Source organism: Rhinoderma darwinii, chromosome 6, assembly GCF_050947455.1.
Source record: "Rhinoderma darwinii isolate aRhiDar2 chromosome 6, aRhiDar2.hap1, whole genome shotgun sequence".
NCBI lineage: Eukaryota > Metazoa > Chordata > Amphibia > Anura > Rhinodermatidae > Rhinoderma > Rhinoderma darwinii.
In genome coordinates this window covers 26,574,832-26,589,724 of record NC_134692.1, presented here as the reverse complement: position 1 = coordinate 26,589,724, position 14,893 = coordinate 26,574,832, and the positions used below count along the sequence as shown (strand labels likewise).

Genomic DNA, 14,893 nt, shown 5'->3' with positions numbered 1-14,893 from the left:
TGCTTCACTGCATTCTGAAGAGCCATAACCTTTTTTTTTTTTTTTTCATTTTTTCATTGAAGTTACTGAGTGAAGTCGTGCTTTTTTGCATTTCGGAAGGTATTCTTTTAAAAATATTTTGTTACATAACATTTAGCTGTTTTAATTTATATAAACATTTTTTTAATGTGAAAAATTATATTTATTGTACGGGTTGTAACGATTAAGAGGATATATAGTATACGTATTCTTTTTTTTTACAAATTGTATTAAACTTTACTTATTTCTTTGTTTTTTTGTCCCACAGGGGGATTTTTGCCTTTCAATTTTATGTTTTTATTATAATGCATTGGAATAACATGTAAAATGCACAGACAGCTGTTTGGGCATATCTGAAGTATAAATACACCCTCTTATGATAATGAGATGACTCAACTCATCCTGTCTCAATCTATACAGCCAAGCTGACAAATGAGATACAGAAAACATATAGAAATATCAGCCTCTCGTGTATGCTCTAGTGGCCATGTGAAAACTGGAATATTTAAAGTTTTTTTTGTGGATAGTGTTGTTATCACTGCTGCTTCCGGCTGCCAACTGGTTGCAGTCCAAGGATCCACTACCCAAGTTAATGAATTACGTTGCTTTATCCTAAAATCCGCTTATCTGTTCCTGAAACTAGTCTGTTGTCAATAAAGCATTGTTACAATATCAAAGTTTAAGTGCATTCTCTAATGCTGTTAATTAAAAATTATTTGTTTAGTGAAGCTTGAACAACCCACAAGTCAAACATGGTTCCAAGAATCCGTACATAAAAGTACTAGCAGGTGCTCCTAAAAAACATTGATAATTGGAGACTGCCGTACTTATAAGGGCACAATTATTGTTAATACCATCTGGTTTCATTTCATATTTAAAAGAAAAGCTCTTTCCACAGACTTTGCAAGCTGCTGATCACTGATGAATATCGCATACTCATCGTTTTTAGCAAGTGGTCTTAAATTGCGACCAGAGTCTAAATAATAACCATTGAGGACATTGATTAAAAATGAGCATTCCTATTGACAAGTACTTGTTCCACTGCAAAATCCATATCTGCACAGTTAGTGAGTAGCACAGGAGCAGGGGATGTATCAGTGCATTACTAGGCTGATATGCAATTCACCGAAAAGCAGGATGACCACCCTAATCTGATTTATAATGAAGGCCATATTGGGGGTCACCCAACTTCCCCAAAAACACATATAAGGCTGGGTTCACACAACCTATTTTCAGGCGTAAACGAGGCGTATTATGCCTCGATTTACGCCTGAAAATAGGGCTACAATACGTCGGCAAACATCTGCCCATTCATTTGAATGGGTTTGCCGACGTACTGTGCAGACGACCTGTAATTTACGCGTCGTCGTTTGACAGCTGTCAAACGACGACGCGTAAATTGACTGCCTCGGCAAAGAAGTGCAGGACACTTCTTTGCAACGTAATTTGAGCCGTTCTTGATTGAACTCAATGAAGAGCAGCTCAAGATTTACGAGCGTCTCAGACGCCTCGTATATTACGAGGAGGAGCAATTATGTATGAAACGAGGCAGCTGTTTTCTTCTGAAAACAGTCTGTCTTTTCAGACGTAAATGCCTGCTATCGTGTGAACATACCCTAACTATAAGAGGACCAAGTTCACAGGAGAAGACAATTCAAGGGTTTGTATTTTCTGGAAATTACATAAAGGCCTGCAGGGAAAATTCTCTACAGGTGCCGTGTAGATCCTTGAAAATCCCTAGAATCCCTTTTAGCGGGTTGTCTTGTATAGATGTTATACATAACAATAACCAATCCAATTTCAAAGACATTAACAGTCTAGAATTTTTAGGCTAGGTTAATTTTACCAGTGAGAGATAGATTATATTTAAAAAAAACCTGAAAATCACATTGTCAAAATTATATATATTTATTTGCATTGTGCACAGAGAAATAAGTATTTGATCCCTTTTGGCAAACTAGACTTAATACTTGGTGGCAAAACCCTTGTTGGCAAGCACAGCAGTCAGACATTTTTAGTAGTTGATGATGAGGTTTGCACACATGTTAGATGGAATTTTGGCCCACTCCTCTTTGCAGATCATCTGTAAATCATTAAGATTTCGAGGCTGTCGCTTGGCAACTCGGATCTTCAGCTCCCTCCATAAGTTTTCGATGGGATTAAGGTCTGGAGACTGGCTAGGCCACTCCATGACCTTAATGTGCTTCTTTTTGAGCCACTCCTTTGTTGCCTTGGCTGTATGTTTCGGGTAATTGTCGTGCTGGAAGACCCAGCCACGAGCCATTTTTAATGTCCTGCTGGAGGGAAGGAGGTTGTCACTCAGGATTTGACGGTACATGGCTCCATCCATTCTCCCATTGATGCGGTAAAGTAGTCCTGTGCCCTTAGCAGAGAAACACCCACAAAACATAATGTTTCCACCTCCATGCTTGACAGTGGGGACGGTGTTCTTTGGGTCATAGACAGCATTTCTCTTCCTCCAAAAACGGCGAGTTGAGTTAATGCCAAAGAGCTCAATTTTAGTCTCATCTGACCACAGCACCTTCTCCCAATCACTCTCAGAATCATCCAGATGTTCATTTGAAAACTTCAGACGGGCCTGTACATGCGCCTTCTTGAGCAGGGGGACCTTGTGGGCACTGCAGGATTTTAATCCATTACGGCGTAATGTGTTACCAATGGTTTTCTTGGAGACTGTGGTCCCAGCTGCCTTGAGATCATTAACAAGTTCCCCCCGTGTAGTTTTTGGCTGAGCTCTCACCTTCCTCAGGATCAAGGATACCCCACGAGGTGAGATTTTGCATGGAGCCCCAGATCGATGTCGATTGACAGCCATTTTGTATGTCTTCCATTTTCTTACTATTGCACCAACAGTTGTCTCCTTGTTTCACCCAGCGTCTTACTTATGGTTTTGTAGCCCATTCCAACCTTGTGCAGGTCTATGATCTTGTCCCTGACATCCTTAGAATTTCTTTGGTCTTGCCCATGTTGTAGAGGTTAGAGTCAGACTGATTAATTGAGTCTGTGGACAGGAGTCTTTTATACAGGTGAACATTTAAGACAGCTGTCTTTAATGCAGGCACCAAGTTGATTTGGAGCGTGTAACTGGTCTGGAGGAGGCTGTACTCTTAATGGTTGGTAGGGGATCAAATACTTATTTCTCTGTGCACAATGCAAATAAATATATATAATTTTGACTATGTGATTTTCTTTTTTTTTTTTTTATATAATCTATCTCTCACTGGTAGAATTAACCTAGCCTAAAAATTCTAGACTGTTCATGACTTTGACAGTGGGCAAACTTACAAAATCAGCAAGGGATCAAATACTTATTTCCTCCACTGTATATATATCATACCTGCTTACTGTTCAGTAGTGTCTAGGAGTTTTTAGAGATGGGGAAGCCCGTGCAGGTTCCCTTTCCGGGGGGGTGGGGGAGCAGTCTCCCGTGCTGGGAGAGGTAGTAAGTGGCCTTTTCTTATATTGCTGCTTCATGCTACTGTATACCTGTCCCAGGACAAGATGGACTGGTTCTTGCTTGCCCTAGCCTGGCACTCTCCCCTCCATCCCCGCAGTGTGACTCTCTCTAATTCCCCATTTCTAACCTTGCAATATTAGTGAGGAGGGTAGTCTTGTGCAGGTGCACACCACTCATGGTAAAGGTGGATGGCCCAATCTTAAGCAGAACTCTCTTTACCAGAGAAAGGACTGAGTGTTTCTTTTATATATATATATATATATATATATATATATATATATATATATATATATATATATATATATAGCCTTGGCATCAGTTTACCTGCAGATCTCTAACTGGAAAGGTTTCCCGGCAATCTTATAGAGCGAAACTCCCCTGATAGTACAACTAGCGCGAAAGATAGGCGAGATTCGAGAATGTTTTATGGATTAGGTGCAACATCGTTAGGGTTGTGACCAGGTCTGAAAAAAAAATATGTCAAAGTGTAGACAGCAGGACATGACCCCCAGAATTTGCTAATTATTCTTGTTATTAGTACTATTATTATTTCTGAGTCGACGTCTGGATCCCACATGACTCCAGAATGGGATGTTTTCTGTTTGGGTTTTCAGCTTCTTAATGCTCGCTGGCATTTTCAGGTATCCATCTTGTTGGACGTCATCCTCCTCATCTTTTTCCTTTTGTACTCTTTGGGCCTATTTGTCTTCTCCAATGAGCTGGGTCAAAAGTTTTGATCTAAACATTTGTTTTTCAAGTGAAAAAAAGGTTTAGAATATGACATATAATATTAAATAATATGCTTCATACATGTTTTCCATCTCTTTCCGTGGCATGAAATGTACTTTCAAATGCAAGTTCTAAAGCCTTTTGTATTTATCAATCAGAAGGCCTTTTTTCCTGACTGTCACTGTGCTCTCGCTTTAGATTTGACACCTGATCTATGTTTTGTCTGAAGAATTGATGTAACTATTGGTGTTTCAGAAATAACACTTTGTTCACTGCTTGTCTGTGGCATTCGAGATGTGCTCTTGGCATGGTATCCTTAGACTGAGGTCACCAGTCTGATTTTGAGCATTGGACTGAATTTGTCTCCAGGAAAACAATTCATTTTTATTTGGTTCTTTAGATTACTCATCATGTAAATTAATAAGAACCTAATGGAAATGCAGTTTACTATGTTATGCCCTTTTTTACATCACGTTAGGAAGATCCGCTCTTACGTACGTTAATCAAAATGAGGAGCGGATCTCAACACAACAGGCAAAGCAGAGCAGATCATCAGCTATGACTTGGTCCAATTGAAAACATGATAGAAGTCTTCTGGCCCCTTTCCTTCTTACCCCTTCAAACTACAGGGTGGGCCATTTATATGGATACACCTAAATAAAATGGGAATGGTTGGTGATATTAACTTCCTGTTTGTGGCACATTAGTATATGGGAGGGGAGGGGGGAAACTTTTCAAGCTGGGTGTTGACCATGGCGGCCATTTTGAAGTCAGCCATTTTGTATCCAACTTTAGTTTTTTCAATGGGAAGAGGGTCATGTGACAAATCAAACTTATCGAGAATTTCACAAGAAAAACAATGGTGTGCTTGGTTTTAATGTTACTTTATTCTTTCATGAGTTATTTACACGTTTCTGACCACTTATAACATGTGTTCAAAGTGCTGCCCATTGTGTTGGATTGTCAATGCAACCCTCTTCTCCCACTCTTCACACACTGATCGCAACACCGCAGAAGAAATGCTAGCACAGGCTTCCAGTATCCGTAGTTTCAGTTGCTGCACATCTCGTATCTTCACAGCATAGACAATTGCCTTCAGATGACCCCAAAGATAAAAGTCTAAGGGGGTCAGATCGGGAGACCTAGGGGGCCATTCAACTGGCCCACGACGACCAATCCACTTTCCAGGAAACTGTTCATCTAGGAATGCTCGGACTTGACACCCATAATGTGGTGGTGCACCATCTTGCTGGAAAAACTCAGGGAACGTGCCAGCTTCAGTGCATAAAGAGGGAAACACATCATCATGTAGCAATTTCAGATATCCCGTGGCCTTGAGGTTTCCATTGATGAAGAATGGCCCCACTATCTTTGTACCCCATATACCACACCATCAATTTTTGTGTTCCAACAGTCTTGGAGGGATCTATCCAATGTGGGTTAGTGTCAGACCAATAGCGGTGGTTTTGTTTGTTAACTTCACCATTCATATAAAAGTTTGCCTCATCACTGAACAAAATGTTCTGTGTAAACTGAGGGTCCTGTTCCAATTTTTGTTTTGCCCATTCTGCAAATTCAGTGCGCCGATCTGGGTCATCCTCGTTGAGATTCTGCAGCAGCTGGAGTTTGTAAGGATGCCATTTGTGAGTAGCTAATATCCGCCGAAGGGATGTTCGACTGATGCCACTCTCCAGTGACATGCGGCGAGTGCTACGCTGTGGGCTCTTGCTGAATGAAGCTAGGACAGCCACTGATGTTTCTTCATTAGTGACAGTTTTCATGCGTCCACATTTGGGCAAATCCAACACTGAACCAGTTTCACGAAACTTGGCAAGCAGTTTGCAAACTGTAGCATGGGAGATGGGTGGTCTCGTAGGGTGTCTTGCATTGAAATCTCCTGCAATGACCCGGGTACTGCGTTCACCAGACATCAACACAATTTCTATCCGCTCCTCACGTGTTAACCTCTGCGACATGTCAATGGCTGTAAACAAAGAGAAGCTTGTAAATAACTCATGAAAGAATAAAGTAACGTTAAAACCAAGCACACCATTGTTTTTCTTGTGACATTCTCGATAAGTTTGATGTGTCACATGACCCTCTTCCCATTGAGAAAACTAAAGTTGGATACAAAATGGCCGACTTCAAAATGGCCACCATGGTCAACACCCAGCTTGAAAAGTTTCCCCCCTCCCATATACTAATGTGCCACAAACAGGAAGTTAATATCACCAACCATTCCCATTTTATTTAGGTGTATCCATATAAATGGCCCACCCTGTACATGTAGGCAGCAGGATGACTCATTGGTTGGAGCTGTTGACTTGCAGCACTAGGGTCCTGGGTTGGAACCCAACCAAGCATAACATTTCCCCTTGCTTACATAGGTACCTACATTTCAAAAACAGATAGGTAAATTGGCCTTAGTTTGGGTTTGAGATAGGCAGATTAAATTGTGGACACAGACTGATGTGACTGATAAAAATCTGTACAGCGCTACAGAATTTAATAGTGCTATATAAGCAACGAGAAGTAATTAAGATATGCTTAAATTAAATGTATTACCAAGACTTGAGTTGCGCCCAAATCTGAACATAACCTCATAAACAACAAAATATCTTTTAAATTTTTTCATCTTCACATTCCAAGAGATATAACTTTTTTATTTTTCCGTTGATGTAGCTCTATGTGGGATTGTTTTTGCAGGACAAGTTGTTTTTTTAATGGCACCATATTGGGGTACATATAATTTATTCATGAGCTGTTATTCATTATTTTTTTTGGAAGGGAATGTAAAAAAATAAATAAAATTCTGCCATTGTTTTTTACAGGCTTTTTCGCCGTTCACCACGCTGTAAATATAACATGTGAAATGTATTCTACTGGTCGGTACAAATGTGTCGATACCAAATATGTAAAGGTGTTTTTGTGCATTAGTATATTTGCACAATAGAACACGTTTAATCGGGAAAAAAAGTCATTTTTATGTCGCTGTAGTCCAAGAGTCATAACTTTTTTATTATTTTGTCAATGTAGCTTTAGGCCGCCGGCTGCCATGGTAACCCATCAACACCCCGCGATTGCGCCGCAGGGTGCCGATAGGCCAACAGAATGAGCCCTCTCCCTTTGTGCCGTGGTCGCTATTGACTGTAGCATCTAAGGGGTTAAGGAACGGAGTTATATATGATCCCAGGAGTTGTGGCATCAGCCTGGGATATAACAGTCGCACTTCTGCAGCTAATATCGTGGGTACAGACATCTATATCTGACGCCTGTTGTTAAACGGTTAAAGGGGTTGTCCCATGAAAAAATTTATCACCTATCTAAAGTATGATCGCTGCGGGTCCAACTGCTGGTACCTCCAGCAATCACGAGAACAAGAGTCCCGTGTGGCCGGTTTGAATGGAGTGGTGGTCACGCGTGTGCTCTACTGCCCTATTCATTCTCTATGTGACTGATGAAAATATCCTAGCGCTGTACTTGATTATTGACATCAATCCCATAGAGAATGAATGGAGCGGTGACCAACGCTCCATTCAAACTGGGGACACGGGACCCTCATTCTCGTGATTGATGGGTGTCCCAGTCATCACACCCGCATTGATAATACATTTATACATTTTCCTGTGGATAGTTGATAAATATTTTCCCTGGTACAACCCCAGCACATCTCCTTTCTACTTTTTGGCAATTGCACATTTTAACTCAGCAGCATGAACAGTATTACTGCATTTCTGGGGTGGCTAGAATCCAAGGATGCTTGCACGGTCAATAGGGCAATGGGAGACTGTTGGAATTGCTGTATTTTGGGGGGCTTGGTTTGTAAATATATGTGAATTTGATTTTGACATAGGGTCCTCCCTGCTAACTACCGTATATACCCCTGAGATACATCATCCATTCATTTGAACTGACAATCTACCTATGGGAATAAATCCATCTAGATGTGATGCTTGGGTCTAGGATGCTATGTTTGCAGGGTTCTTACACTGAAGGACTGATTTAGCTATAAAAATAGTATCTCTAAATGTAAATAGCAGTATATACAGTATATTATCTTCCTGGACTCATGTGACTATGACTTGTAGGAAAGTGGGATATTGTGCCTAACAGGTGACAGTGATCTGCTTTGAGGTGGAATTTCTGATATTTTAATATGCCTTGAATGTGTCTACAATACAAAAAATAACAAAGTTGATTACATATTCTCCCTAATCACCTATATTTTTTTTAGAATCTGACATCATGATGTCATCTCATGTGACTGCAACAGGCACCGATTGGCCGCTATGGTCATGCTATGTGACATCATTATGAGGGAAGACATTGGGAAGTCTTTTCCACCAAAGAGAATTTGCAGGATAGGTACATTACAAATTGTTGTTCTTGAATAGTGCGCCCCAAATGTGTTAACTATATAATTGTACTTTCACCATACTGCTATGAAGTGTAATGTCTTGTGTGGTAGAAGGCATATTATACTTCTCTAAGATCATTCTCCAAGACTATTGATAAATCAAATTTGCTATTATCACATTACATTTGTGACACAAAGGCTGGGTTCACACGACCTATTTTTAGGCGTAATGGAGGTGTTTTACGCCTCGAATTACGCCAGAAAAGGCGGCTCCAATACGTCGGCAAACATCTGCCCATTGCTTTCAATGGGTTTGGCGATGTACTGTGCCGACGACCTGTCATTTTACGCGTCGTTGTCAAAAGACGATGCGTAAAATTACAGCCTCGTCAAAAGAAGTGCAGGACACTTCTTGGGAAGTTTTTGGAGCCGTTTTCTCATAGACTCTATTGAAAACAGCTCCAAAAACGGACGAAAAAACGGCGCGAAAACGCTGCGAAAAACGCAGCGAAAAACGCGAGTTGCTCAAAAAACTTCTCAAGCTCAGGTGCTGTTTTCCCTTGAAAACAGCTCCGTATTTTCAGACGTTTTTGGCTCAGCATGTGAACATACCCTTACAGGAAGCGTTACTTATTCATTTGTTACGGCTATCCTAAATGATGTTCCATTAAGATATTTGGAAGCTCTTGAGATAATGCTGCAAGCGCGGGGTGTTCTATGGAAATGTAAAACTGAGGTTGTAGAGAAGTGCAGTTTTCCAGCTCATGTTCTTAGATTTTAATAATATAGTACAGGTAATCATTTAGGCGTAGTTTTATATTTGAAGAAAACACTGGCCGTTCACAAAGGCAGACATTGTTTTTCTCCTCACCTATCTAGTCTAAAAGAGAATCCGAAAACTGCTTCCTGTTCTACCCTTTTAAACTTATATTCCGATTTTGGCTGAGAACCTGAGCACAAAACAAAGCACATGGCCAGAGTGGTGCGTCACTTAAGGCTGAGTCAAAAATGTGTCGGGTGAAAATTAAATCGCCATGTCATCTGCAACATCGCAGCTAGTGATTGCCTATTCGGTCGCGTTGTGTCATGTGACCTAATGCGAATGTGACGTGCCCGTTGCAAAAGATCCAAACTTACTGGATTTTGGGTCACAAGTCACAAGCGACATGGCTTCATCTAGACAGCAATGTAACGTGTGACTTTTTGCAACAGGTCTTATAAGGTTATGAAAGAAACAGTGAGTTGCAGTCGCATGCAAATCGTGCCCCTAAAAAAGTTGCATGACCTTAAGACGACATCAAATCACATACAAATCACAAAAACTTTTTTTTATTGTGCAACGCTCATGTGATTTGATGTCATTGCTATGTTGCTATGTAGGCCTAGCCTAAGAGAGAGCCACATGACTTAGGATCTACACATATCTACTATATGGGGGACTAATTACTATATGGGGGAACCTTACTACTATATGGGGGCACCTAACCACTATATGGGACACAAAGGAAAACCACTATATGGGGGCACAAACGAGGACTACTACTGTGTGGGGGCACATAAGGGGACATTACTAGTGTGTGGTGGCACTATTACTGTTTGATGGCACTATTACTGTGTGGGGCACTAAAAATTAAGGAGTCAAAGATGTCTGTGGTGTAAATTCTGCAGAGACAAGTCATGGCTGGAAGAAGTCGTCGTGGCAGGATAAAGAAATCAGTTAATCGTTGCGATGCTGAAATCAATCACAAGGGATCAACAAGGGATAGGGGCTCCCTTTTTCTCCCAATTGTCAAGCCTAGCTATAGCAAATACTTGAGATGATGGTTTTATGGTACAGCCCTGGGCTTAACGAAGTCCTAACAAAGGTTTCCAGGTATGCCCTAACATCTGCCTGGTATTCACCTTAAATGATCTTACTTATACAATCAAGTTACCTTGTAATTTAGAGTATTTGGTAAACTAATATATTCTGTCATATGGACACATTATTATATGGGTTTCATGATGTCTATGTAAAATGCATCCATGTCCCAGAAGAGGGTTCATAGAGGTGTGGTTTAGTTGGGGAGGGGTTGGGATTTATTTTATTTTACAGGCTTTTTATTATTATTTTTTATTTAAAAAATAATAAATTCTGGAGCTGGAGGAAGCTGGGATAACATGATCTGTGTCATCCCAGAATTCCTCTGCATGCAGATCAATGATCTAACGCCTGCTGGCCACAGATCATGTCCCCCCAGAATGCTTCTCTCAGTTGGAGGCCTCTGACGTCATTGCAATGTCAAGTTTCCATGATAAAGGCCAAAATGGAGAAAGAACGCTTCCTACATTCACATCCCAGTGCTTTGAGCCCTGTGCTCAGCATTTTTGTGACAGGAGGCTTATTATTTCAGCTCTCTGTCACTTCAGGCGGATCGGCTGACACAATGTCAGCAGGATCAATTTAATGGCAGAGTGCAATACAGCGTTAACTGCCATTATAGACAACCACGATATTAACATTCTATCTGCATGGGGCATTGGCGGCTAGAATGTAAATATATACGTATTGGGAAAAAATTATACCATAAAAAAAACCTCGAAGAGCAAAATAATAAGATTTAATACAGAAAATTTCAGCTAAAAAATAAAAAAAGCTTTTGTTTTTGCCTTACTGCAACATGCTGCTTACGGAAGGACAATATTAGCCTCATCCTTAAAGGGGTTCTCTGCTTTGTACAATCATTACTTGGTTAGAAGGGTCCCTTGACAAAAACTTGAGCACAAAAATTCCCCCAGCTAGAATCCCCAGCGATCAGCTATCATTTTTACGAAAACACAGCAGTAATTGTTTAATTTCCCTGCAGCGCCACCACAGGGGGAATGAAGCATTACACAGTGTATTCAAATCAATGAGTTGTCTGTGTAATGCAGGACAGGGCAGGTCTTCCAGAGTGAGATGAGGACCCTGAACGGACAACCCCCCTTCATTAACTTAGAATCCCCTAAAAGGGTATGAGAATGGGGTTTTTCAAACTCGTTGGCAGTACACAGAGGTGCAGTATGGGCCCATAAATTTCAATGGGTACTGCATTATGTATCTATAGCAGAGTTGTGTGAATGGGGCCCTATATCAGTGGTATTGGCTGTATAGTTGGTCCACTATCCTGATAGATTAAGCTATCGATCTCTGGTTATGTGGTGAGAGTATGCTATGCAAATACTTTATAACACAATGCTCGATCCAATATCAAAAAATAAAATCTGTGTATGTGAAAACACCACAGACAAACAAAAATCTAAGAAATAAAAGTATCTGTTCAATCAATCCACAATGCTAAAAGTTGTTTTAATCATACGCAAATGAGTCGTTTAATAGCCAGCCATATGCATATGACATTTCAATCTAATTGTATCTGTCATTCTGGAGAAAGGCCGTTTGTATAGGGTTTGACAAGCTCATTGTTTCTGTGTCTATACAGCAAGTATGTGTCAGAGATAACGTACCACACATGCAATTTACTCTAATGGCACAGAACATTCATGCGAAAAGATACTGAAGAAAATTACTTAAAGTTCAGTAAAAGACAATAAAATATGAGCATTGTGAAAAATCTCAAACCCATCTCACCCGAAATGTCCAAAATGGTATCTACTCATCTGTCTGTAGTTACTAGAAATTACCAGCAAAGGGAGTATTTTTTTTCATACCAAGGACTGAGCGTTCCATGACACCAGGTGTTACTTATGATATGATAGAGAAGAGCGGGTATCTTGGCATCATTGGACCCGACCTATGCAATATTATGGACAAAGCCTTGACATAGAGATTTACTAGCATTAGCATACATCATTATGAGACATCATGCCATTGATTTGGGTTCATTGTCCTGAATGCAGTTGTCAGGCATACATACCAGGGTTATAATGCCACCATGGTACTAGACCAAAAGAGGATATATTTCCTTACCTTCCAATTCTTCTTTTTCAAATTGCGTTTTGAGAAGCGAGCGTGTCCCTCCTCGGTCTATGACGGCTTCTTCATCATTTCTCTGCAATAAAAAAAATAGAAAGAATGGTTAATAGAATGATAAATATCGGAGATATTCCATCTTTAGGAAGAAGTCAGAAGAGGACTGAGGGCTTAATCCATTTCCACATTTCCTATTACAACATGTCAAACTGATATAGGGGTTCTCACGCTTGGTAGCCTCCTCTATTACCCAAGGCCTCATGCACATGACCGTATTACAGCTCCGTAGAGCCTCTTAGTTGTATGGAGCTGTAATGTGGTATCCATAAAGGTGTATGAAGACCTACTGTACCTCTGTATACCTCTGATTTAATGCCCCCGGCAGAACAAAAAAGTTGTGTCATGCTCCATCAGATACCACATTACAGAGATATTCTCCCCTAAAAGCATTGCTTTTAGAAGAGACTATCTTTGTTATATGGTGCCATAAAGAGGTACCACACAGGGGCAAATGGGGTACCTACTGCTCCTTAGTACAGAGCCTTAGGGACTCTTGTGTGCGTCTTTATAGGCTTCGTGTACACAGCTCTGCTGTGTTCATGACACCTAGATCTTAGAACTGGTCCCCTCACCATACCAGCTAAATACAGGGGCATCAAGAAACAAGACCCTCCCGTGATTGATGGTTATAATAATTAATATGAAATATCTCAATATAAAAACAGAGTTGTTTATTAAACCCCATTATAATGTTAAAAATACTATTCATCTGTTTATTAGTTATATATTTTTACCTGTATATAGCGTGCAGCAATTTCTGGTGCAAAATATTGGTGTAAAGATTGCCACCAAAAAGGTGGTGTAAAGAAAAGTGGCTAGCAAATTCGAACAAATTCATCCTAAAGCCTGCGCCATTCTGATAAATTTAGCGCAGTTTCAGCTTGTTGGGTCCAGGTTTATTATGCCTATCTTTAGGACATTGTTAATAAATCTGCCCCAATGTGTGTTTACCCTTCTCATGTTTATTACTACTAAAGTGTTTGGTAAAAGGTTCATGACTATTATTGACCCTCCGCCAGCCTACTCTCCCCTGCCAACGATCTTCATAGTCATTTAAGTATTGTGTTGTTTTTGTTTTATTGAATTTCACTCATGTTGCTGTCATACAGGCTATTGCTGTCCTGACCTTGGAAGCTCCTTATTTTTTAACATGGTGTAAAGATCGAGATATTATAGGAGTACTTTCATTGTATTTCTGGATATTTTTACCTTCTATTGATGTATAACATTTAGTGTAGTGTACTGTGCTGTTCAGCGACACACTCGCACAACCTTGTACATATGGATAATGAGATTTTCCATGGTTAAGGTTAAATAGCTTATTACATTACTGAAAATGTGGGTTAGTGAGGCCAAGCGATTCATAGATGCTCTGATCAGGATAAATGTCGTGACTTGTTATTTCTACATCAATGATATAGACTTGTATATCCTATAGGATCAGTCACAACTGCATGTTATGTGCCAAGGTCATATGGAATCAATGAAGCTAATCCTCTACGGAGAAGCTACCAAAGTGACAGAGGAAAGAGTGGCTCACATTTACTAATGCTGTCTAATGTTCACACAGAGTTTTTTTACGAGTTTTTTTACGCGAAAACCGCACCGAAAAACTCGTCAAAAACGGCCCTAAAATGCCTCCCATTGATTTCAATGGGAGGCATCTTTTTCCCGCGAGCGGTAAAACCGCCTTGCGGGAGAAAGAAGGGACATGCCCTATCTTCAGGCGTTTACGCCTCTGACCTCCCATTGACTTCAATGGGAGGCAGAGAAAGCGTATCTCGCAGCGTTTTATGCCCGCAACGCTCAATGGCCGCGGGCGAAAAACGACGCGAAAATCGGCGTGCAGGGAGAGGAAAATCTGCCTCAAACTTCCAAACTGAATTTTGAGGCAGAAATTCCACCTGCAAAAAACTCTGTATGAACATAGCCTAAGGGTATGTGCACACGACCTCTTTTCAGACGTAATGGAGGCGTTTTATGCCTCGAATTACGTCTGAAAAGACGGCTCCAATATGTCGGCAAACATCTGCCCATTGGCTGCAATGGGTCTTACGATGTTCTGTGCAGACGACCTGTCATTTTACACGTCGCTGTCAAAATACGGCGCGTAAAATGACGGCTCGTCAAAAGAAGTGCAGGACACTTCTTGGGACGTTTTTGGAGCCGTTTTCTCATAGACTCTATTGAAAACAGCTCCAAAAACGGCCGTTAAAAATGCTGCGAAAACGCCGCGAAAAACGCGAGTTGCTCAAAAAACGTCTGAAAATCAGGAGCTGTTTTCCCTTGAAAACAGCTC

At 40.6% G+C, this 14,893-nt stretch overlaps 1 protein-coding gene across 2 annotated transcripts in view; it reads right to left on the bottom strand.

The window, feature by feature from the left end:
• The window catches only part of SLC4A10 (solute carrier family 4 member 10), a 186,180-nt gene that overhangs the window by 107,833 nt on the left and 63,454 nt on the right, over positions 1-14,893 (bottom strand). For both annotated transcript variants that reach the window (XM_075829364.1, XM_075829363.1), the window contains exon 2: positions 12,532-12,613. In XM_075829364.1, the coding sequence (XP_075685479.1) occupies positions 12,532-12,613 (82 nt within the window). The remainder of the gene's footprint in view (positions 1-12,531; positions 12,614-14,893) is intronic.